The sequence below is a fragment of the Rhinolophus hipposideros genome, assembly GCF_964194185.1.
Source record: "Rhinolophus hipposideros genome assembly, chromosome: X".
NCBI lineage: Eukaryota > Metazoa > Chordata > Mammalia > Chiroptera > Rhinolophidae > Rhinolophus > Rhinolophus hipposideros.
The window spans coordinates 103,100,278-103,127,166 of record NC_138046.1 but is presented as its reverse complement, the minus strand read 5'-3'; the positions used below and the strand labels follow the sequence as shown (position 1 = coordinate 103,127,166).

General features: G+C 38.8%; 1 protein-coding gene across 1 annotated transcript in view; it reads right to left on the bottom strand.

The window, feature by feature from the left end:
* Positions 1-26,889, bottom strand: part of DMD (dystrophin) — a 2,022,175-nt gene that overhangs the window by 674,693 nt on the left and 1,320,593 nt on the right. The window contains exon 50 of the mRNA XM_081043053.1: positions 24,224-24,332. Coding sequence (XP_080899179.1) covers positions 24,224-24,332 — 109 coding nt within the window. The remainder of the gene's footprint in view (positions 1-24,223; positions 24,333-26,889) is intronic.

The following is a 26,889-nucleotide window of genomic DNA, read 5'->3' as shown; positions in this document are numbered from 1 at the left end:
TCTGTTTGTACTGCATCTGGAGCCTGCTCTAATCTCTGAATTTCCAGTTATATTAGATTAGTTATCCTTATTGCTGAAGCCACTTTTAATGGGTATTCTCTTTCTCGAAGCCCAAAACATCTTAATAACCAAACATGTTACCCAGGCTACAAAAATAAATAGGACATTATTCTTGCCTTGAAGAAGTTTCTATTCTAGTGGGAGATATACACGCCAACAATAAATTTCACTAAAACATAATGATACTTGCTGAAATACAGGTAAATAGCAAAATGATAGAATGAAGAAAGAAGAATCTGCATTCCCTTGGAAAACTGGGCAGGAAGGAAGGTACTTAATGTAAATAATATTTTGAGCTGAGACTTTAAGGTTGAGTTTACCAAAAGTGAATGGTGACAGGTGAATTTCTAGTAGAGAGAACAGTATATGTTGAAATAGAAAGGCAGCATTTGGTGATTGGGGAGCTACACATAGTTTAGTATTATTTGATTATTAAGAGTAATGAGAGATGTAGGAAATAATTTGGACACCCCAGCAGATGCCACATTGTGAAAGGCCTTGTATACCAAGCTGAGGAATTTAGCTTCTCTCCTAGAAAAGGAAGATAACTATTATACAACCTTGACTAATAGGCATGTTAAAAAAAAGTTCATTTTCGATGAACTTCCAGTGTGCAAGATGGGTTGAAAGAGATGGGAAGATCTATAATGTGGCTTTGTAGGTGATACCTGAATGAATGACAAAATAAAATGGTGGGGCTGAATTAGAAGGTTCAGGGTTATTTGGCTTACATGATCAATAGGACTGGTGATTGCATGCTTCACAGTAGGGAGTAAAGAAAGAGTAGATTTTCAGAAGATGATGATAATATCAAATTTGGGTATGCTGAATTTAAAGTATCTGTGGAACATGCAGGTGGTAGCTGGTCAGCAGGTGAAACTATGAGTCTGGAGTTAAGGAGAGAAATCTGGGCTAGAGATATCCTTGGCATACTTTGAGTAGTCTTTACCTTAGATTCTCTAATATACTGAACTGATATTGAAATTATCTGAGTTAAAATGATAAATTTTACATTACATGTTATTTATTTGTTTATTAGCTTCAGGTCTATATATACAAGGAGTATTACTCTTTCATAAAAAAGAATGAAATCTTGCCATTTGCAACAACATGGACGGACCTAGAGAATATTATGCTGAGTGAAATAAGTCAGACAGAGAAAGACAAATACCATATGATCTCACTTATCTGTGGAATCTAAAGAACAGAATAAATGAACAACAAAACAGAAATAGATTCACAGACACAGAGAACAAACTGATGGTTACTAGATGGGAGGGGGGTTGGGCGATGGGTGAGAAAGGTGAAGGGATTAGTAAGTACAAATTGGTAGTCACAAAATGGTCACAGGGATGTGAAATGTTGTATGGGGAATATGTTGTATGTTTTTAACCACAATTTTAAAAATACAAAAGAAATCTGACAATACAGCAGAGACTATGACGAGTTAGAACAGATGTCAACCATACAGGAATAAAGACGTGGCCTGGGTTAAGTCCTGGGTGATACCAACATCTAAGGGGCTGACAGAGGAAAAATGTCAACTAAGTGGGGAGGGCAGTACGTGACCGGAGAGGTCACTGAAAACAACACTAAACAAAACAAGAGAACGAAACCAAACTAAGACCTCAGAAACTTAGACAATAGAGAATTTACATTGAACGGGGCTGGAGATGCTTGGTTAAGACTGTCGATGGCACTGAGGAGAAGGTTACAGAACCATAGCAAAGGGCATAATAATTAATGAAATCTTGCCTAGTGGATTAATCCAAATTATGTCTTAAAACACAAGCTATGGTGCAGTTTCAAAAAACACATTTATTATACCAGGAATGTTAGGTAAAAAGTGCACAGAAAATTGAATGAATTGACCTAATATATTCATAAGCTAATCTCAAGAAGCAAACCATAAAGGAAGAAGTATAGAAACTTAGAAAATCAACAGATTTGTAAAGATTACCAGTGACAGGAAAATAAACAATGGTAAGACAAATGTATTAAAGGATTTGGAGTGGCAGATCCTTTATGTCATAGAGGATGACAAAAGAAGTAAAATATGAAGGATTGAGAACGAAAATCAAAGGTGTCAAAAGACATGTCGGAATGAAATATAAAGAACTGAAAAGACTTAAAGATAAGAAGAAATGGAAGTGACCAATTTCTTTCAAGGAAACAATGCCTCTTCAGAGAGCAGAGCTGGAGATGGGTTGTGTGACAACTTCCAAAGAAACATTTTAAATTGAAGTTTTCTACCTCGGAAATGTTTTTTAAAAAATTCAAACAATACCTTTATTTTCTTACAGGTAGAAATATTGAGGATGATAATACACTAGAAAGGCATTTCATGGTTCTCTCATTTAAACTACACACTAAATGGGTTAAAAATTGGATTGAATGCTAAAAATACTTCAAAGTCTTTTCTCCCCCCTTTTAAACATTGCTATGATACTTTTGAGTTTAGAAATCAAGCTAAGACCAATTCTTCTGATATCTACACAGTTTTTGTTCTACAGGTTTTGTCTGTTTTGTGAGCATACATTTCCTCAGTGGATTCAGGAAGAAGATGAATATTTTTTTTTAAAGCAAATAATGAGTCAGCAGGAGGTTCAAAGTTCTCCACATGGAGCTGTCACTCAAAGCACTGATATCAAATTCGATGAAAAGTGGCTCCAATCTTGTTCTGAGTATAATTTGGAGTGGAGAGGAAGTTAGAAAAATGTAAGGAGAAAACAGCTCAGAAATATAGGTAGACAGATATGTAGCAAAAACTAAACAACAACAACAACAGGTTATAAAACCTAAAGTTGGCAAAATGACCCAAATTCCATATGGGATGAATGCAAACCTCACTGGACTGAGAATCAGTTGATAACACATTTTCATGGACCCACTTGGTCCCGGGTCACCATTCTAGACACTGAGGATACAGTGTCGTGGAAACCATGACAGCAGGTGGCCTCATGGAGTTTACATTTTGACAGCGAAAAGAGATAGGAAACAAAAAACGTTTAAAATTATTTTAGAGAATGGTAAAGAGAAAAAAAGAATAGAGCCACGGGGATACAAAAGTCAATTTGGGGAACGTAATCAACAATGTTGTAAAGATTTTGTAGGGTATCCGATGGACACTTGTCTCATTTGGGAGACCACCTCCGGGCAGACGTAGATGCCTGATCACTGCACTGTACACCTGAAGCTGAAGCTGAACAATAGTGAATGTCAACTACAAGTTTATATATATATATATATATATATATATATATATATATATATATATATATTTACTACATATATATATATTTACTACATATATATATATTTACTACATATATATATATTTACTACATATATATATATTTACTACATATATATATATTTACTACATATATATATATTTACTACATATATATATATTTACTACATATATATATATTTACTACATATATATATATTTACTACATATATATATATTTACAAGAAGTGGAGTACAGCATTAGAAATAGAGACAGTGGAAACGTAATGGCTGTGTGCGATGTCAGAGGGGTAGTAGATGGGGGAAGAGGGGTTATCACTGTGTGAGGGATATAAATGATAAATGTCTTTAACTATTACATTGTTTTGTACACCTGAAAGTAATACAAAAAAAAGGTAATTGAAAAAAAAAGAATAGAGCCAGGTAAAGAGTAAAAGAGTGAGAGGGGTACAAGTTAGTCCAGGGTCTAGGGGCCATTAGGTCACGACGAAGGCTTGGGCAAGACCTTTTACCCATCTAAGTTTCTTAGCTCCTCTAGCTAGTTCTGTCTGGAACAAGAAAATGGTTCATTACATCTTTATTTCCATTTCTTTTCATACCTCTTCTCTTACTACTACCAATCATTTCCCACTTTTATTTTACAGTCCTCTTTGACACTCACTTTTGTTTCCAGAAAACTCTGGCTCCTGGCTCAAAAAACATATTTTTGTCATAAGGGCAAAAATGTTTTTCCATATTAAAATTAAAAAGCATTATTATTTAGCCTCTCATCATCTAAACATCTTGGATCTTTGTGTGTACAGTTGACCCTTGAAAAACATGGGTTTGAACTGCTCAGGTCCACTTAGAAGCAGATTTTTAAAAATAAATATGTGTAGTACTGTAAATGTATTTTCTCTTCCTTATGATTTTCTTAATAACTTTTTCTCTAGCTTACTTTATTGTAAGAACACAGTACATAATACATATGATGTACAGAATATGTGTTAATCGACTGTGTTATCAGTAAAGCTTCTGGTCCACAGTAGGCTATTAGTAGTTAAGTTTTTGGGGAGTCAGAAGTTATATTTGGATTTTCGAATGCTTGGCGGGGAGTGAGGTTAGCACCTCTAATCCTGCATTGTTCAAAGGTCAACTGTATTTCGCAGTTAGCAGAGTAGTATTTGCATGTAAGTTGTCATACCTAGTCCTAGCCTCTGTACCTAGTCCTGCATGCAATTATCCTATGTAACCGTGGAACCCATATAGGGAATAGAAACTTGTTTTCTATTTGTGACTTCCTCATTCATTCTCAGGTAATGTGGATTCACTGATAAGTCAAAGAGATCAGAGTCTATCTTCAAGAAGCTCACAGTCAAGTGGGGGGGGGCAATATAAATTCAAATGGTCTCAGAATTAAAGAGAAGATTTGATAGGTCCTTTGGAAAAGCAGTATGAATGATGCTATTTACACCAACAATGGAGAATCTAACCTAGTCTGGGAGGTTAGGGGAGTCTGTCCTGAGCACAACATTTGAGCAGAGACAGGAAAAGTAAGTATGCATTGGGTGGGAAAAGCAAGGGGAGAATGTCCTCAGTAGGTGCAATGGCTCATAGTAGGAAAAAAAACACAAATGGTTCTTAAACAAAACAATAGAAAGCAGGTCAATATGGAGGTAGGAGAGCAAGAAGTACATGATATCCGGTAGAAGGGTAGTGAAATCAGAAGGGTCGTGCTACACAAGGTCCTGTAAGCTATTAAATACTTTAATTTTTATGTTGAGAACAACCAGAGGCCATTGGAGTGTCTTAAAGAGAGTGCTACCATCAAATTTATATTTTGAAGGCATCGCATAGCTACATGATGTAGGGAAAAAATAAATGAGGGGAGATTAGTTTAGGTTGGAATGACGTATTATTTATTATAAAAACCTGGAGGTGTTAAGAGTGAAAGGGGGCACAAATTAATTATACTGAGGCAATGGACATAAACCATGTCTTCCCAGGGCAAACCAGGACTATGATCATTCTAATATAAGGATGTGTATTGTATAATATATAATATAACGTATTGTAATAGTCCAGGACAGAGATGTCAAAATATTGGGAAGGGGTTGTGCAGGATAAACCCAGAGAAGAAAGCGGATCCAAGAAATATTTAGGAGGGAAAACCAACTGGACTTGGTGATGGATATCCAGGAAGAGTAAGGTAGAAATGTGTGAAGAATGATTCCCAAGGTTTTGTTACTGGACGAGTGGTGCTACAAACCTGAAGTAGAGAGGTATTACAAGGGAAGGTCATGAATTTGATTACAGGAGACGATCATAAGGTTATTTTTGAGACATCTAACTGGAATTGTTAAGTAGGCAGTTAAATACATAGTCTGGCATCTCTATAGGAAATTTCTTCATCTCCTATGGTCTTCTCCTCTGTCAGCCTCTTCTACTTTTCTTATTATGGTCTCTGGATTCCCTGAAAACAGGGCCTGGGAAAGGACTTGTGTGTGGATAGTTTATTTGGGAGCTGATCCTTGGGAAGCAGGAATGAAGGACCAGGAAAGTGAAACAGAGAGGAGGAAATGAAATATAATGTGTATTACTGAAGTTTACTACTATGGGAAATAGGGACTGCATTATGTCAGAACCTTTCCATATTCCAGAGAAGCACAGAGAAAGCCTCCTCGAATTGTCCTCTTAAAGGAAGAGAGGCTAAAACGGTATCCACGGGCTTGCATCTGCCACTGGCTGAGGGTTGCTCACCCATTATAACGTCTAGTCTGGGATAGTTCACAGGACCTGTGGGTTCCTGGCATGGCCGAGAAATCCCTTGAGCCGAAAGTGAGAAAATGGGAGTCATTCACTTGACGTGGGATGCTGAACTCACACAGGACTGTCCACTGTAGCTAGAGCTGCTACCAGAGGAGGGTCAAAGGCATATGACCCCAGGTACCAGAGACATCTGCTACATTTGTAATGATAATGCTTTGGAAGCATAGTTTTCTCCCCCTTTGGTAGTAAGATTTTCCCTTTTTCTTTTTAGTTTTGTTGGGGAATATTGGGGGACAGTGTGTTTCTCCAGGGCCCATCAGCTCCCAGTCGTTGTCCTTCAATCTACTTGTGGAGGGCGCAGCTCAGCTCCAAGTCCAGTTGCCATTTTCAATCTTTAGTTGCAGGGGGCACAGCCCACCACCCCTTGTGGGAACTGAACTGGCAACCTTGTTGCTGAGACCGTGCGCTCTAACCAACTGAGCCATCCGGCTGATACACCGGAAGTTCAGCGGCAGCTCATTGTCTTCAATCTAGTTGTGGAGGGTGCAGCTCACTGGCCCATGTGGGAATCGAACTGGTAACTCTATTGTTCGGAGCTCATGCCCTAACCAACTGAGCCATCTGGCCGCCCCATAGTAAGATTTTTCCTATCTATAGATGATTACATAGAATATACACATAGAATTTGAAGAATAATTATAAAGGAACACCCCATTTAGCTAACCCCCATTCTGTAAATAGTATATTACCAATACCTCAGAACCCACCCTTGTGTCCCCGACAGCACAACCTCCTCCATCCTCCCAGAGACAACTATTCTGATTTTTTCCTTTTTCCTTTTCACCTGCTGCCCTCTTATACTTAGATTTCATGGTCCATCACTTCAGCCAATCATGTAGCCATTACTGACTATATTTTCTAGTTATTATTAATTTCCTTGTTCTAATTTACTTTCATAACATCTGTCTGGCAAAAGAACCATGAATGCACCTGACTCTATTTCCTCTATCCTTTCCTCCACCTATTTCAAACGAAACTTCTTGAAAATCTGCCTCCATTCCTCGCTGGCTTTCGGTTTCTGATTTTGCCCACTCCTCAGTCTCCTTTGCTGGCTCACTTTACCCTGCATATCAAATGTAGGAATTCCTTAGGGTTCTGTCCTAAGTCCTCTTCTCTTCTCATTCTATACACACTTCTTAGGTCATCTCCACTCTTAAGACTTCAGTTATGTTTTATTGTATGTCCTTACAACACTGGTATCCATATTTTTAGCCTAAGCCTCTCTCCTGACTCATACGGCTAGCCTACTTAGTGGTTTTGGAAGCACCTTAAACTCAGTATGTCCAAAATTAAACTCATTGTCACCCTGAACCCTGAAATAGTCCATAGTTTAGTAGTTTCAACTAACATCCACTCAGTTTGCCAAGCTAGAAGTTTGGGTATTCTATTTGCATTCTCCATATCTCACCCCTCAATGTCCAATCAGTTACCAGGTCCTGTTGTTTCTACATGCCAGTATTTCTAATCTGCCCACTCTGTCTCCATTCCCTTTCTTGCTTCCCTACATCAAGTCATCATTATCTCTCACCTGGACTGCTGGAACAACTTCCAGTGCTATTCTTATCCAATCCATTCTGTATTCTTTCACCAAAGCAATCTCTTTAAAACACAAATATGATCACATCACTGCCCTCTTTAAGATGATCCAGTGGCTTTCAATTGCCCTTCAAATAAAATATGATTGATTTCTCTAATATGCCTTAAAATTCAATGTAGAAACATGTCTGAATTTTTGGCTTCACCCAAAACCTCCTCCCTGACACAATCCTCCTCAACTGAATTTGAGTACCTGAAGTTATTGTGGTGATTATTTTGCAATGTATACAGATGTCAAATCACTGTGATGTATACCTAAAACTAATATAATAATGTGTGTCAATTATACTTCAATTGAAAAACTGCTTCTGTCTTGAGTCCCCTCTTACTCAGTTTTTTCCCATTTACAGCAAAAAAATAATTCTCATTCTTCAGGGATATTTTAAAGATCAAAGTAGATAATGTATACTTGTAAAGAATTTTATTATTTATGATCATACAGATTTCAAAGCTTTTTTTTCCAATCCCAGCTTTGCTGACTGCAGTCATAACTTGTTTTAGTTCGTATTCATGTGGAAGTCTGAACAACCTTATCATTTAGTTACTCTGCCATTGCCAATGTATGTTTCTTGAGTGTGCATCTCTTAGGATGGCTTATTACTGCCCTCATCTTTTCTGCCCACTCAAGTCTGCCCACTCATTCATTGCAATCCACTTGCACCCATTGCCTTGCTCACACTGGCTTTTACTATAATGCTCCGGATTTATCCAGAAATGAAAAATATATTCCAGTCTAGGGGCATGCTTAAGTGAGACACCGACTAGTAGAGAGGTCAGCCATATCCATTTTGATGACTGCTAACAAGGCTGTTAACTTTACTTCATTTTATTTTCACAGAAATTTCAATACTATCTAGTCCAGTGGCTTTTACTATTTTGTAAGCAGATAACCCCTGCTTCAAATGAAATCTTAAGAAGAAACACACCTGGTAAAGCACAAAATGGGGCGGGCAGTGGACTGGTTAAAATTAGAGATGGGAGGTCAAGGGAGGTATGGGGACATATTGGAGGGGCATCTACCATGTTGAGGGCACAAGGGAAGGCTCTCCAGAAGAGATGACGAACCTTAGGTTTCCGGTTTGCATGCTTGGTTGGACGAAGTCCAAGGCAATAGTAATTTTAAGTATTTCACGATGAAGTAAACAATAGGGTCCAATTTATTCACCACTGCTACTGAACAAAGAAAACACAAGATAATATTTTTAGAAAGTTTTGCCTGAACACCAAAAAAGAGTCGACCAAGGAGGTTATGGTGTTCTTTAAGAAGAGATTAAATGAAGTGCTACTTAAATAGTTTTCTTTAATTAATTTTGAATTGTAGCTGGGTACAGGACAATAGTGCCTTGTGGTCTTTTCCAGATCTATTTTTAATACTTCTGCTGTTTTGCTGGCTGTCTGACCTTGGACTAACAGATATAGAACTGGGAGAATAAATAAAACCAAATAGTAATGCTGTGGGAGAATCAGACTTATCATCTTAATGCCTTTTTCCTTTGTCTCCATGGCCCTATCTTCCAGGGGAGAAAAATGAGAGAGAGAGAGAGAGAGAGAGAGAGAGAGAGAGAGAGAGAGAGAGAGAGAGAGAGAGAGAGAAAGTGAGTGAGAGAGAGAGAGAGATTATATACAGATAATGCCCAAAAATGTATACACGTTTTAAGAAAGGAAAACACTGTATGAAAACTGTAATGCTCAATATGTACCGATAACAAAAGATGAATACAAGTCAGGTTTATACTTTTTGGCACCCTCACTATTTCCTCCGATTGAAATCACATCCATAGCTATAAGACTAGTGCTAAGCATCAAGGGTGCAACTGTTTTAGAGCTAAGTCTCCTCACATAGCTTTGACGTGAGATTTGGACATCAAGAGAGGAGGAGGAATAAGGAGCGTTGCTGTTGCATTTCATTTGGGGAATACATTACGTAAGTATGAATAGTATGGTAGAGTTGAATCTACAGTCTATGGAGTCCAGTGCATTATGTGCACTACCAAGATCAGGTGCGTTTAACATAAAGATGAAAAGAGAGGCATGGACTTTAGGAAGATATGCTTTCAGGGTCATGCTGTGCCCACAAGGAAGCTGGTTGTCTTTGGGATGACAGCTCTCTCTAGGCTTTACCTTCCTCCTATGGTAAAAAAGGATCATAAGGTGGGACCTAGCTCATAAGGCTGTTGTAAGATAAAACAGAACAATGCACAATAAATATTTAGCAAAACTCCTGGTACAGAGCAAGGTATGTAATACATGTTAGCTCTAAGGCAAATATTAGGTATGTTTGGGTCAACGCAAAAGACGGGGGGTAATTGAAATGAAGGTAGGTATTATCGTTGGAAAAAGCTATGATATGCCTAGGCATTACTGTACTAGAATCAGACTGTGAGACCTTAGAGACCCCCTAACGGAGTTTAACATGAAGTGACAATGCTGTTTTGCCAGATTTACATCAGACCTTTGTTGTTAAAGCACATTTTCCTCACTATGCTCAGACGAAACATTTATTCACCCAGATAATAGATCCAAATCCAGGCATTCAAATGTTGCTTAGAGTCAGAGATCAAGATGGAAATCCCCAGAATCATGGAGATTTGTGTCTGTAAACTTGCTTATTATATCCGCATTCAAGGAGGCAGGAAGGGATGGTGTCAGCTTTTTAACCAGAATCTTTTCATTACTTCTCCCTGTTGGGGTTGCAGCACATGCTGCGAGTGACCTCCAGAGATTCTCAAGCCATATGCAGAGAGCAAATTGAATCTGAAAGCTTTATTAGATAAGTTTGTCTTTCAGCTGCTGGGGGTGGATGGCAGCTGTATTGGAAAAAAATAAAATTTCTTGTGAAACTGGGTCCCGACCTTGCAAAAAAAAATCTCAATTCAAAGTGCATGATTCAATTCTGAGTCATATCCTTATTTGTTAAACATGGAGTGCAGGTTCAAAAGAAAACGGCACATTACACCTTAAAAAAATAAGAATCAGTAGGAAAAATAAGAAGACTTCTCTTTTGATCTTCCTGGACTTCGTAAGCAAAAATGTTTATAACCAAATCACAGGATTAAAAGAATATACCAACAATCGAGGAAACGACTGTTCTCACTCCAAATGAGAAACTACCTCCTCCACTTCTAACTCACAGTAAACATTATAAGAAGTTTATTTATATCTTTTATCCATAAATTTCTTCAAGAACAAACAATAATCCTGGAAAGCTAAAGTGACACTGGAGATTGACCAATATGTTTCATTTCCATATTGTCTTTTACTTTTTTAGCGGCATGTTATTTAGTTCCGGCTTTTTAATGTTGGAGGACAGTGACTCTTTTGAAGTTGTGATAATTGCCTCAGAAGCAAGAATTGAAGGTATTATAATTTTGACTTTTTTTTTCTATTGTTGGTCTATATTACAATTTAGGCCCTGGTGCAGTTAGTACTTTTAGCAATTTTTGCCTAAATATTAGAAAAGCTAGATTGACTGTCTGCTTAATGAACTCATCATGGACTGGCAAGCATTTTAGAAAATGAGATTAAAACATACTTTCTTAAAAATACTGAAGATGAGGGAAGGAAGAAATTGTATAAATTTTAAGAGGAAGATAGCATGAGAGACTGTAAAATAACGATTCTCAAATTGGTTATAAGGTCATAGTCAAGAATGAGATGGGGGTTAGATTTAGCCTGCAAAATATGCACCAAAGCCACAGCAACTCCCTATTTGATCAATACTGCAGTCTTAGAAAGAAATTAGGATGTATCACTGAGAGTATGAGGCTAAACATATCTGTCAGCTGTGTCTAAGCCGAAAAAAACACAGTTGAGATAATGTAAGAATACTGAAAAGCACTGAGATCAAACTCAAGAGATATGGGGTTGAGTCCAGATTCTACCTAAACAGCTGGACAAACCAGGATCACTTAATCTCTTTGATATTATAATTACACGAAGGTTGACTGATTTGATCCTATTCTAAAATAAACGGACTGTTTGGTCAAAATATATTAAACACCTACTACATGCTAGTCATTGAATCAAAGCTGCATACATCGATGAACAGGACATAAAATAGGATCCTCTCGGAAATTACAGTCTATTAGAAAATGAAAAGTAAATAATCACATAAATAATTTAGTCATCAAAACAGTGATAAGGATCTGAAAGAGAAAAAGTATGCTTTGAGATCATATAATAGGAGGCTCAAGGAAAGAGTCTTGTAGAATAAAAGGCACAGTTCAGAGCTAAAGGATGAGTCACGGGAGAGATCATCTAGGTGAGAGAGTAGTAGATGTGGAAACCCTGAGCTCAGTAAGAGGCAGGCATGTTAAAGGAACAGAAGAAAACCAGAGATGCTGGGCTTTGAAGAAAAGGCGGGGGGCGCAGTAGAACAACAAGGGTAGGCCGGGGAACCATCACGTAAGACCTTGTGGGCCACGTTAGTAATTTGAAGATTTATTCTACAAGCAATGGGACACCATTCAAGCATTATAACAGAACAAGATTTAAATTTTGCATTCTTCTTCTTTATGGGGTATGTTTATTTGGGGAATGGATTAGAGAGAGGTAATTCAAAACAGTTAGGAGGCAAGCATCCAGGTAAAATATTATGGTGGCAGAAAAGATGGACGTGGGTAAAAGAATTGGAAAGATATTTAGATAATAAAATCAGTACGACTTGGTAGTTGATTGAATAAGGAAAGAGAGGAAGAAAGAGGTGTCCATCCAGGATCACTTACTAGTAATGGCCTGAGTGGATGGCATTGTCGTTTGCTGAGATCGGGAACACACGAGGAGAAGAGGGGAGAGTCAGTTCACTAGTTCAGCTTTGGACATGGCGGATTAGAGGAGTCTGGGAGACATCCAAGTGTGGATGTTGAGTGAGTTGTTGGATATATGGGTTCCCTTGAATTCACTCTAATGTGCATTTCATCGCCCCTACCTCTCTATCCAACTTTCCTAACTCCAAGGTTGGTTCTCAGGCTTTTTCTTACTAGATTTGTAGGCAGCATTTGAGACAATTCCTTCTCCTTAAATCACTTCCTTCACTTGGCTGCTAGGTTTCTGTCTTCGTTTTCCTCTTACTTTACTGACTACTTAATACTATATCCCCTTACGATTGGGGTCCTCTCCAGGACTCAATCTTTGTATATCTTCTTTTTTCCATCTACATTCAAACCTTGGCTTTAACTAGCAAAATCTCATGGCTCAGCTATATGCTAGAAATTGTATATTTATATCTCAAGATTGGATCGCCCTCCTAACCTCCAGGTCATTCCATCATCTACCTATTCTGCATCTCCATTTGGATAACTTGTAGGCATGTGTAACAATTTGCACAAAGCAGAGATTTTTATATTGCCGCCCACCACCCTGTATCTTCTACCATCTTTCCTAATTCAGTAAGTTACAACATCATTCTTACAATTTGCTCAGGCCAAAAACCTCATCACATTTTCTCATTCCCCATTATCAGTTCTGTCGACTAATCCTGTTGGTAGACTTCAAGGCACATTCAGAATCTGTCTACCTCTTGTCACTTCTACTGCCCCTACTCTGGACAAAACCATCATCATTTCTCACCTAAATTACTGCATTAGTCTAACTGGTCCTTTCTTGCTTCCACCCTATTCTCCTCCCTACAGTTTATTCTTAACATACCCAGAAAATTGTTGCCAAAACATATATCAGATCATCTCACTGCTGCGCTCAAAAGGTTCCATCGGGTCATTATACACAAAGTGAACGTCAAAGTCATCTCGATGGCCTTTAAAGCCCTCTCTGAACTAAGATCATCTCTTAACTGCTCTCCCCTTCACTTACTGTGCTCCAGTCACACTCGTTATTCTTTCAATACTAGTCATGCTCCCATCTCCTGGCTTTTGTTGGAATGCCATTCCTGGAATGCTACAGCCTAGAATGTTCTTTCCCTAGATATCCACATATCTCACACTCTGACCACATTCAGGTTTTCACATAAATTTCCCCTTTTCAGTGACGCTATCTTTCTAAGCACCACCCTCAAACTCTATCCCCATACCGCTTACACTTTCCCATGTTTTATTTTCCACTGCAGTTACCACCTCATAACATGCAAACATATTGTATTTATTTATTTTATTTTCTATCTCCACAAAAATGTTAGCTCCATGAAGATAGAAATATTTACCTTTTCTTTGTACATTGCTGTACTTCTGAATTAACGTATAGATCTAGAACTCAAAAGAGAGGTGTGGCTTTAAAGTGACAATGTGGGAAACTTCAATATATAGTTGGTACTTGAGAACACACAAATGGATGAGATTACCCAAGAGATTAGAGAATGCAAAAAAATGAGGTTTGCATTACTTTCAACATTTACAAGACAGATAGAGAAGGCTGAGCCAGCTAGGAAGCTGAGAAAGAGTAGCCAGGGAGGCAAGAGGAAAAATAGAATGTGGTGTTATATACGTGAAGGGATAGAAGAAATGTTTCAAAACAGGAGTGGCCAACTGCATTAAATGCTGCTAACAGTTTAGTAAGATGAGGACTGAAATGGTATTTTAGCATAGAGATCATTTCGGACCTGAGGGCACTTTCAACGGATTGAGGGAGGGACACAGCTGGGGGAAGAAATAGAGACAGGAATATAGATGACTCCTTCTAGAAAAGTGGCTATGAATAAGAGGAGAGATTTGTCAGTACCTGGAGGAGAATGTGTGGTTGAGGTAGACTAGATCTAGGATGGGGAAAACATAAGCATGTATAAATACTGCTGATGAAATCATGTGAGTCAATTTAAAGATACTTCACGTTGCAAGGAAAACCTTTTTAGGATGTTCCAATATAAAAGGATATGAATGGCTAAGCTAAAATGCAGCAAAAAAATACCAGGTACTCAAAAAGTTAATACATTTAATATGAGCTAGTAGTACATTACAGCAGGCTGAATGATCTCATATAAGGTAGGAAAAGGGTATGCTGACTTTGTCATGTGACTATGTCGAGTAGACCAGTAATTATAGAAGAGCGTCCAATTCTGAAGCCCACAACAGAAAAACAACATGGAAAACACACTTGGGAGGGTAGAAGAGGGGACTACAGAGATGCAACATTTGAGAAACAGATGTGTAAACATTTGAAAGACAGCTTTTTTGTTGATAGGCTGAGGTGAACTCATCTGTTTTATGCGAGAAAAGGAAAGTTTGAAAGGGGATTAAATAACAGACTTCAAAGAATGTCTAAATGTTCAGTGACCAGAAATGGTCTTTGCCTACTCAAAAAATAATTTAGACAGTAACTGGAACTTGGGTCAGGCAGCTGAAAGAATGCCTGGAGTCTAAGGGCAGTGTTGGAAACTCCACCTACTCTTCATTTTTAAAGAAGAGAGTAGGCAGTTAACCTTAAGATTGCTTCTGACAGAGAGAGCCTTTTCTGAAGATAGTGGAGAAGAATGAATGACCTCTCAAAGACCTTCCAGAGATCACAATCTCACAATATACAATTTAAGCGCAAACTGCTACAGTTTCCTTTTGGAATCTTCTTTCTTTGAGGATAAAGTTATATCCAATGTCAACATGATTCAGCAAAACTTTAAGACATATTAGGAGTCCATGGAGAAGTTTAACTTGTGGGCTGTGGGGTGCCTTATTCTCACGAATATGTTTAAATAGTGTTAATTTCCCCTTGATAATAGTTTGAGAAGAAATTCAGCATTGTGGTGTACTCTATGGTGATTTCCAGCAAAGGTCCTTTTTTGGAAGGAGATAAATAATATAAGAAGGTTAAGGTGTTTTTACTGTAATGAACCCTTTATTTCTGTTAAAATGCAGGATGTGGTAAATGAAAAATCAGCAATGATCAGAATATTTCATTCAACCATTGATATTATTCTCCTCTTCCTCCTCCACACATATGCACGTGCATGCACACGTGCGAGTGTACACACACACACACACACACACACACACACGCACACACAGAAACTTCCAGGAATGCTTCCAACAAGCATTAGAAATGATGGATTAGAGCCTCTCTTGCTTTGCCAGTTCAAATCCCAAAGCTTGGCCCTAACAGGACATGATAACCAAGCAATAAAACTGACAAAAGGTTAAGAGAAGGAGAACAAAGGGAATTTCATCATCACAAAATGGATAATTAACATCTAAATAGTCTAGTTTGCACAGTCTATCACTGTCTTGAATATTAACAATGACAGCACTCTTGTACCCTCCCTGTTAACCAGAGGACATTGCTGAAGAACCTGGCCTGGGACCAGGGACCCCCATTGCCTACATAGGAATAGGAAGACTTCTTTCTGATCTGTGTGAGCAACACAGGGGCCTCCCCAGCCAGGGTTTACTGCCGTCGCTTCCCTTTGTACCGTGTAACACATCAGAGTTCAAGCACCCTCACCTCAATGGTATATACACATATGATTTAATTAATCGATTAATTTATTACTGCCAAAAGTTGGAGGGTCTCTGTAGCTACTCAGGGCTTTGAAATATCCTGGGGAGGGTCTAAAATCCATTCCTTATCCTGTTATTAGCATTGATTAGGGGACTTCATGTATTTTGGTACAAAATCTTACTCCTAGTGTACTGTGTTTCCACAAAAATAAGAATGAGCCAAACAATCAGCTCTAACGTGTCTTTTGGAGCAAAAATTAATATAAGACCCAGTATTATATTATATTACATTACATTACATTACATTACATTATATTATATTATATTATATTATATTATGACCGGGTCTTATATAATATGATATGATATAATATAATACAATATAATGTAATACCGGGTCTTAACATTAATTTTTGTTCCAAAAGATGCATTAGAGCTGATGGTCTGACTAGGTCTTATTTTTGGGGAAACACGGTATTAGACTTTGAGAAAGTTTTTAAGGTTTAGAGTAGGGGTGTCCAAACTGTGGCCCACAATCCATTTTTAATTGGCCAGCAGGAAATTCCAAAAATATATTTAGTTTACTTAAATAAACCAGGTGAGGCATATTTTACCTCATATGGCCCTTGGTGAAAAACGTTGAGAAAAGTTTGGACACCTCTGGTTTAGAGGTTTTAGGTATAAAACCAATGATGGTATAGCCATGTCCTGGGTGTTTTCAGTCGAGTAATCATCTGTTAATGAGTCAGAGAAAGACTTCGCTCCATTGAAACTGATGTGACTTATCCGAAAGCTTCAGCTGAAACAGAATCGACAGTAGGCAACATAGATGAAACTGGAAAGGAGATGGGGAGTGTCGGAGCCCAGGGCAGGCTGCCCCCAAAACACACAATGGGATACTGATGAAATTAGACTTACTTGCAAAACAGCCAGTGCGAGAAGGGTGCGTTGACCCTCCCTTGTCTCCTTGAATGCAGGAAAATAAATCTCTGTGAAAGGTGCCCTCCTTGTTCTACAGGGGCTGAGAAGGACTGTTTTGGTTAGAGTGAAGGAATCCAGAGCCTAGAATCCTGTATAGAGAAACCTTATTTTATCTATCTATCTATCTATCTATCTATCTATCTATCTATCTATCTATCTATCTATCTATCTATCTTCTATCTACTTACTTACTAATTTACTACCCAAGTTCTCTTTCTGCTTGGATTCTTTACAAATGAGCACCCAAACCTAAGTTTCTTGGAACTGTCAATTCTTTACAAATTTATTGTTTCTTTGTCAAAAAAATACAAAAAGCTGGACTAGTTCATGTATTAAATTGGTCTTTTTCTCCTGTTCATCTGGCCTTGTGTCAATTTTATTATTAGTCCAGCCATAAGCACTCTAGAGGGGTAGGAGGGGAAAAATCACACCTCGCCAACAGTGGCACCTCTCCTTGTGTTTCTGAGAAAGATGGGGACCCCAAAGGGACGGAAGAATTGATAGCTTCCTTCCTTCTTTCTCTCATGATCACTGCAGATAAACAAAGGCCATTTTCACAATAAATTAATTGTGTCCTCGCAATTTAAATCAAACAAATAAATAGTAGTGCCAAGATATTTAAACTCCAATTAACCTCATGTTTTTATCAAACTGCCTAGACATTTCAAGTATCATTGAAATAGCCTTAGAATGCTTTATTCAACTCTAGAGAGGCAAGTGAAGTTCAAATAATAAATGTATGAATAACCTTCTGTGTGAGTATTTGATATTTAAGTATAGCCTTCAAAAATTCAAATGAAGACAAATAAATCACTGCTTGAGACATGGCGTTTTGATGAATAGCGTAAGCTTTGGAATCACAGAGTCCACCTTGGACAAATCATTTAATCTTTCTGACCCTTGGTTTTCTCATCTGCAAAATGGGAATCATAACACAACTCATTCAAAAGGTATTACCATGACACTAATTCTAAGACTTGTATTAATTTAGCTTCACCCAGAAGTAGACGCTAAGAGACAAGGACTTAAGTACAAGTAATTTGATTGGTAGATGATATCAGAAAGCTGTGGTGGAAGAGTAAGGAGATGAATAGGAATGGAAAGGAAGTCTACACTGGGCATGCTAACAGATTATCGCTGTGGGCAACTGGGGCTCACCCCACTGGAGACCTCTCGTGTGGAACATGCCTCTGAGTTGTCCTACAGGAGTGAAGATGGGATATTTATCCATCAATTCCTGTCCATCAGTGGTTGAGTGCTGCTCCAGGAATGTTTCCTCCCCAGCACTTCTAACCTGCTCTGCAAGTGGGTGAGCTGCTCCTGTGACCAGAGAAAGTAAGCTGCTGGGCAGAGTCACAGCTACTTGAATTTAGAAGGCTCAGGTTTACAGGAAGGATTAGTGCTGAGGCGATGAGGGTAGGACATAAAGGGCCAACTTCCACCCACCATCCACCTCCTGGTTTTTGTAAGTAAAGTGTTGTTGGAACACAATCTTGCCTGTTTATTTACATTCTGTGTACGGTATGGCCACTTTTAGAATACAATACCAAAGGAAATTGCATGACCCACAAAGCTGAAGATATTTACTATCCGGCTCTTTACGAAAAAAGTGCGTTGATCCCTTATCTAGTTGATAGTACAGCTGAGATTAGAATTTAGGCTTCTTGACCTCCAATGCAGCACTTTCCTAATTACACTTGAGACTTGCTCTCTCCAAAATTAATTACAGGAAGAGGTGGTTTTATCAGTGTTTAATCAACTAGAAACCTCTATTAACTGGCACTGCTATGTGTCTATCTATACAGTGTTCATTCATTTCAGAGTTATTACTCGGGGACATTTGAAGAACTCCGATATCTTGATTTGGAGTCTTCATATTATGTTCAATGAATATATGCAATTTCTTTTGAAAACGCTAAACTGGGCATTGTGGAATGTGAATGTTCCCAGACCCAGCAGCTTGTGGTTAAGAAAGGATTCACACTGACATTTACAACCAGATTTGCTGGCTCTTTGCCTCCATCTGCCATGCAGGCCTTCAGTCCCATGTAAAGTCCTATCTACCTAAATGTTTCTGAGAAGCTCTAGGGGAGCTTCAAAGAAGCATGGCTATTCTCTCCACAGGTCTTTGAGCTGCTTTGCTAGGCAGACACTGCCTAGGCTTGGTGTGCTGTCCATCTACTTGAACTTCCAAGCTCCCAAGTCCTGGTGGAGGAGGGGAGAGGAATGGCGGTGGTGCTAAAATACCATGGATTTCCCTTTGGCATCCACAGTACTGGATTTCACTCCAATTCTACTCCATGCTGCATGCAGGAGTAGGGATGCACTCCTTCCCCAGTCACCATAGGCCAATGGCAACCATTCTTAAAGTGCAGTCCCAGAATCAGTGTCATCAGCATCACTTGGCGACTTTTTAGAGATGCAAATTCTCAGGCCCCACCCCAGATCTACTGAATCAGTAACTCTGGGTTGAAGCTCAACAATCTGTGCTTTAATAAGAAATGGGTGATTTTAATATATGGTCAAGTTGGAGAACCACTGACATAGGACACTGGACACAGACCAACACTTTCATCTCTGCTTCCCTCACCCTTTTCCCCAGTGTAGTGGTTTGAGTGTAAAGAAGGCCACAAGAAAGGTTCCCATCCTCCTCTACATAGGTCCCTGTGCTATGACACTGCAGATTCTCCCTTTAAGAGGTGAAGTCTATTTCTCCACCCCTTGAATCTGGGCTGGCCTTACAACTTGCTTTGACACACAGAATACAGCAGAAGTGATGTTGTATGAATTCTAGGGTCTAGGCGTCAAGAGGTCCTGTGGCTCCCACTTTTACGCTCTTGAAACAGTGTCCTGAGAATGCCAGCTCATGAAGCTCAGTCCAACCCCCTGGAGGATGAGAGGTCGTGAGGAACCAAGGTTCTCCAGTCAACAGGAAGCTGTCACATATCTGAGCCAGTCTATTCTAGACCATTCTAGCTCCTGTTGTGTTGCCGGATAACTGCATGCGTGTGAACGACCCCTACCAAGACCTTCAGAATAATTATCCAGCCAATCCCAGCCCAAAATGCAGACCCAAAGAATCACAAGCAATGAAATAACTTTTGTTTTAAGCCATGACATTTGGGGTGATTTTATGCAGAGACAGATAACTGATACATTCAGGTATCCAAGCAACAATAATTGCAAAAAAAAGTTTTTTTCCCAGCATGCCTATTTGTCCTGTAAATTGAAACAATTTGCACAGCTCACATAGGACCATCTCATCCTCATCATATTATACAAGTAAGAAGCCACAAGGGAGCTTGGTTTAGTATTTTTTAAAAAGATCTTTGGGCCTCAGTTTCCACATAAACAAAACAAGAATATTCAACCAGAAGACAGTTTCAATGATTATTCTAGGTTCAGAGTTCTATAATTCTAAGAGATTCAAAGTTCTATAATACTAAGAAATTCAAACAGAGTAAACTGGTTTCTTTTACTCCTTAAGTAGAAAAGACACAGACACATATCTCACTTTTACTGCACGTACACCCGAGATTGAGTTAAATAACATTAACTACTGGCTAGCTGCCTCCATATCTCCAATTTCCATTAGGTTCTTGGACAGAGAGATAGTGCAAGGCACAGCAAAAACAAAACACAACAAAACACAGGCTTTGGAACCTGACACACTTGGATTGGAATCCTGGCTCTCTTTCTTCCAAGCTGTGTGGCCTTAATCTAGCTATTTCCCCTCCAAGTCTTGGGATCCTTACCTTAAAAAAAAAGTTGCTTATAACCGTATGTAGTTTGCAATTATTTTGATGTTAAAGACACATATGTAGAAGTAGCCAGCACAATAGTAGGAGTACAATGGGAAAAAGCTTCCTATGATGACTTATAAATGATATTGTATTACAATACAGTACATGAAATAATCATATCAGAGCCATATTGCAAATTAGATTTTCCTTTTTTATACTGTATTTATTTCAGATTAACTTCCTGGAAGTCAGGGATATAAGCAATTCTTAATTCTGATGTTTAAACCACCATGTTACAGAAAAAAAAAGAATGTTTTTTTCTTTTTAAATAACAGTAGCTCTGTTTCTCATTTGTTTGTCTTGTTCTAAAAAATCATAGACACAGACAATAATTTAGTGGTTGCCAGTGGGCAAGGGGGGAGGAAGTTAGTAGATGAGGGTAAAGGGGATCAAATATATGGTGATGGAAGGAGAACTGACTCTGGGTGGTGAACACACAATGGGATTTATAGATGATGTATTACAGAATTGTACACCTGAAATCTATGTAACTTTACTAACAATTTTCACCCCAATAAACTTTAATTTAAAAAAAAAGTAGCTCTGGATCGACTTGAATTTCTATTGATTCTTTTCATTCAACGTTTGTGCATTTAACATTTTTTACTTTATGCCCAGCTCTGGTCAGTTGGCTATATGGGATGAAAAACCCGTTTTGAGAAAATTCCTTTCCCCCTCACTTCTTCTCCAGCTCTGGCCTGAAAGCTCCCAGCTATCACGAGTGTCTGAGAGCTGAGACCATTCCCAGAGGCTCCATACTGGCAGCAATGTGGAGGCAGTAGGATGAAGGCAAGGGGTAGCAGGGGGAGATGAGACTCTTAGGTCGGGGAGAGGAGAGTGCGGCAGGAGCTATGAAAGATGTCTTCCCCTGCTTCGGCCACACATTTCCTTGTCCTCTGCTCTCATCTTCACGGTCTGCTTGACATTCCTCCAACTTGCTTCACTTCAAGGCCTTCACTGTGTTTCTTCCCACTCTTCCCGGAATGCTTTCCCCCAGACATACACATGGCTTATTTCCTCATTTCCAACAGCTTTCTGATGTTCTCCATAGAAAAGGTAACCTGACCAAACAGTTTTGTCCTCATTCCGACTCCCCTTTGCTTCTTCTCCTGTTTTCCTGTTCTTCATAACTGTTTCTCAAACGTCAGTGTGCACAAATCACGTGGGCATCCTATTCAAATGCAGATTCTGATTCACTGGGTCTGGGGTGGGGCCTGAGACTGCATTTCTAAGTGCCCCTCTGACATCAATCTGTGAACTACACTCTATAACACTTAACAATATCAAGACAATACATACTTTTTTCTTTATTAGCTCAGCATCTTTTTCTTCCAATCAGAATATATGTTTCATGGAGGGAGGAACTTATCTTATATATGTTGCTAGAAATCAAAACTGGAATTTTGAGTGCATTTGCCATTAGAAACATTATTGTCACATTTAGGTACTTTACAGGTGAAACAGATTTCTGTGCTTGGGCTTTGTAACCTTTCCACCAGGAGTAAAGTGGCTTAAATAAGGACATAGACCCATAATTATGTTCCGAGTTCAACAAACTTATAAACAAATCATTGGAACCCAATCTCTTTACAAAGTTAGAGAGTTTGAGGCTGAACAAATGAGAGAAAGCTAGAGAATAAATACAAATAAATAATTAGATAGGGACAAACTGGGCATATGTGCTGAGGAAACCAAAAACTACAGTTCATAAAAACAAATAAACCTGGTATAATTAGTTGACTACATACCCTAATCCAGCAATTTTAGTGTTCCAGATTGACATAAAAAATAAATAAAAGAATGCTTAAACATCTTTTTCAAGTCACCAGTGTCATTAAGTATAATTCTGATGACTGCCCAGATACCCCAGGCGGCATGAGACACTGTCCCCAGATCGTATGGCCTCTTTTAATCCAAGAACTATTTGTGCTTTCTACTGAATTATCATTGTGCTATCCTGGTTTTTCCAATGTGGTATAGTTCTACTTGATAGAAAATAACAATCATCTTTACCTGATGAACCAGCCACCATGCTTTAATACTTAAATTATTTGATCATTGGAAAGTAGACAAGGCAAAACAACAACAACAACAAAACAAAGATGTTTTCTAGTTCTGCCTAATTATAGAACTGGTACAGCAAAGACATTTTTGGGCTCCTTTCACCTGAGCCAGGGTTAACACTGCCGTGAGACTGTATGCATATCTTCTACTAACAAGTGAATAGAAATAAAATAGACTGAAAATATGTAGTAAAAATAAACATTGAAACTATAGCTACATGAAGCAACATTTCTCCCCCAGGTCTGTGGTAGTCACGGCCCATTTTTCTTTTTCTTGAACTCAAAATGAAAGACCTTTCAAAATTGTTTTCAAACGGGACAGGGGGAGGTGCTAGGAGGACTGTGTTTCTGTGGTTTCAGGGATTCGTACAGGCACATTTGAAGTGCAATGTTTATACTTCAATGATGTAGGATTCACTGAGCTCAATTCCTCATGTATTTAGTGCTAGTGGGGACTCTGGCGCTCCGACCTAATGCCCTCTTCAAGGGACAACACAGCCATCCCTGCTGCTGGGAGTATTGGTTGTTAGCGTTGTTCCTTACTACCAACTGCCCTTGACCCCAGAAAACACTTCTTTTTTTCTTAAGTTTATTGGGGTGACATTGATTAGTAACATTATATAGATTTCAGGTGCACAATTCTGTAATATATTATCTATATATCACATTCTGTGTTCATCACCCAGAGTCAGTTCTCCTTCCATCACCATATATTTGATCCCGTTTTACCCTCATCTACCACCCCACCCTCCTTACCCTCTGGTAACCACTAAGCTGTTGTCTGTGTCTATGAGTTTTTGTTTGTTTGTTGTCTTATTCATTTGTTGCTCAGAAAATACTTCGGACGTCTCCATTTTGTCCCAGGGTGCAGCCCATGAGCAATGACTGGCTGCTTCAGGAATACACAGACCAGGCCCTCTCCTCTGCAATTCAGGACAGCTCTGCAGAGCAGCAAGGCCCTAAGGCTCCCGTGAAATGTGCTGAGGCCTCTGCTGCAATCAAATCACCCTTCAGCCTCGTACGCTGTCTACTCCCGTGTGCCTTTCCTCATCATAGGTACATCTCCAGAAAACACACTCCTATATACTTTTGTCATCCAACACTCTGAATCAGAGTCTGTTTCCAAGGAACCTACTTTAAGACATTTTGTATAGTAAATAGCACAAAGGTTTATTCAAATTTTCAGAATTGCAACAAATTTTCCCTTTCACCCAGAGATCACCTCACTATTGTGCTGTTGAGCAAATGGCTACAGAGAAAGACAATGGGATTCAGAATACTTACAGGCTACAACAGTCGTGAGTCCAGGAGCTGGGCCAGGCTGCTTTGCCCTCAGCTCTTGAAGTAAATGGGTTACCACCTTCCACTCAGAGCTCAGATCTTCTAACTTCCTCTTTAATAGAAAAAAAGCACACCTGTTATTTATTTGATTGACATCTTGAAGATAACTAATTCATGAAGTTATTAATTCATTTTGTGAATACATTATTGTATTTTTACTGTATTTCACTTCTCAGTGAATGTTTCTAGGTAGAATTCCTTTCAGAGGAATCGTAATTATTTTAGCCAACCAGCCTATAAATAGTCAGCGATTGCTGCATACAGGCTCTTGCTCCAGGCACAATTACATTTAAAGGAAGTAGAGTACAGACATTAATAAAAGCAAAGCAAAGAAAACAAAAAAACAGGGTCATCTCAGCAAGTGGCTTCACTCTGAAACAGTATCGAGCATGTCTGCATATGCAGATTATCCAGAGAACATTAAATATATCCTGATATCCTGGTTCACCGCAGATCAATTATCTTAGAATCTCCTGGAAGGAGGGGCTGTGCTACACATGGGGATATGGCACTCAGCGTCCACATCAAGGACGGATTCTTGTCTCAAGTGGTGTAAAAGATGTCAGTAGACCTCCTTCAGTGGTCCGTCTCTTCAGGGACTATCGCAGTTGCACACAGCTGCCTTGCCCAAGGGCATGTCCTTCCCAGCCCTCATTCAAGATGAGGGTATACAAGCTCAATGTAGCTCAAAGTGGGACAATTTTGAAGAGCCATTTAAGCTGCAGAACTCCCAGTGGAGTCACCCAAGTCTGTATAGGTCAGTAGCTTCCTGCTGGTGTACATTTAATAACTGCTCTCTGGGGCGGGGTGGGAGGGAACACCCTGATTTTAATATTTGCCAATTTATGTGGTGTAAATACTTCCACCATAGCTACTTTCAAGTTATCAAGTGGCTCACAAAATGCCTGAAAATTTGACAGTAGGTCCTCATGAGCAGAGGCAAGCTGGCAGCAGTACTCCATTGGCTAGCCATAGGATTACGGCAGTCCCACCTCATCCACAGGAGATATGTTCCAAGACCCCCAGTGGATGTCTGAAAGCATGGATTGTACCAAATCCTATATATACTATGTCTTTCCTATATGTACATACCTATAGTGAAGTTTCATTTATAGATTAGGTACAGTAAGAGATTAACAACAACAATAATAAAATAGAACAATTATAACCATGTGCTGTAATAAAAGTTATGTGAATGGCTTTAGGCCATTATTAAGTAAAATAAGGGTTACTCGAACACAAGCACTGTGATATTGCGACAGTCAACCCGATAACCAAGGGTTACTAAGTGACTAATGGGTGGGGAGCATATACAGTGTAAGTACACTGGACAAAGGGATGATTCACATCCTGGGCAGGACAGAGCAGGATGGCATGAGATTTCATCACGTTACTCAAGGTAGTGCAGAATTTAAAACTGACAAATTGTTTATTTCTGCAATTTTCCATTTAATACTTTTGGATCACAATTGACCATGGGTAACTGAAACCGTGAAAAGCGAAACTGGATAAGGGGGTATGACTATACTTATTGCCAATATAATATGAGTAGAAGTACCATCTGTCAGTTCTGGGCTGAGGCTTTTAAAAAGCCTTTCCTTTCCCACTGGCTGGAAGCAGAGGCCTTAATGTCCTAGGGCAAAACTTCTCAATGGATTGGGGGTGGGGGAAGATGAACCCTAATACCATGGAATGGTAGGTCTCAGTCTTAGGGATCATCAGAATCACCGAGAGGCCTTCTAGAGTCAGCAGGTCTTAGGGCTGAGGGCCAGGAACTGGCATTTCTAACAATTTTCCAGTTGATGCTGATGCGACATCCAAAACCAAGCTTAAGGTGCCCATTATACCTAATGAGTTACCTAAGCATCTACAATGGGCTAGATGTGCACCATCCTTGACAGAAGTAAGAAAATAGGCCCTTAAATGATTTTCTATAGGAGTTACCGTGTTTCCCCGAAAATAAGACCTAGCTGGACCATCAGCTCTAATGTGTCTTTTGGAGCAAAAATTAATATAAGAACGGTCGTATATTATAATTACAATAAAAATTAAATATATAATCTAATTATAAATACAAATTAGTATAAGACCCAAGCTTATATTATAGTGAAGAGTAAAATAAAAATAAGACTGGGTCTTATATTAATTTTTGCTCCAAAAGACGCATTAGAGCTGATGGTCCTTATTATAAGGCTAGGTCTTATTTTCGGGGAAACATGGTAATTGTGTTGAAAAGCTGTCAAAGGCATAAATACTGAAAATTTATCACTTCCTAATATAACTGTCATTATGCTCTTAAAGTTATTTATGTGTATTGTGTCTAACGTTATGCCAAATCTAGGCTTTTAATTTTTCCCCCCACAGTGCGTGTTGTTAAACATTAACTATCATACCGTTGAATGTAACTCTTTTTATTTATGTAAACAACAGCCTTGAATCCAAAAGCAAACAAAACATGCCTCTGATAAGTGAGGAAAACCACCATTGAAAATCATGCCATATGGAAGATATTCTTCCATTCTGACATGAGAGCTAAACACTGAAAATTAAATATTACAAAAGACCAGTGAATTAACGTATATTTGGTCTCTTGATTCTCCTCCAAAGTT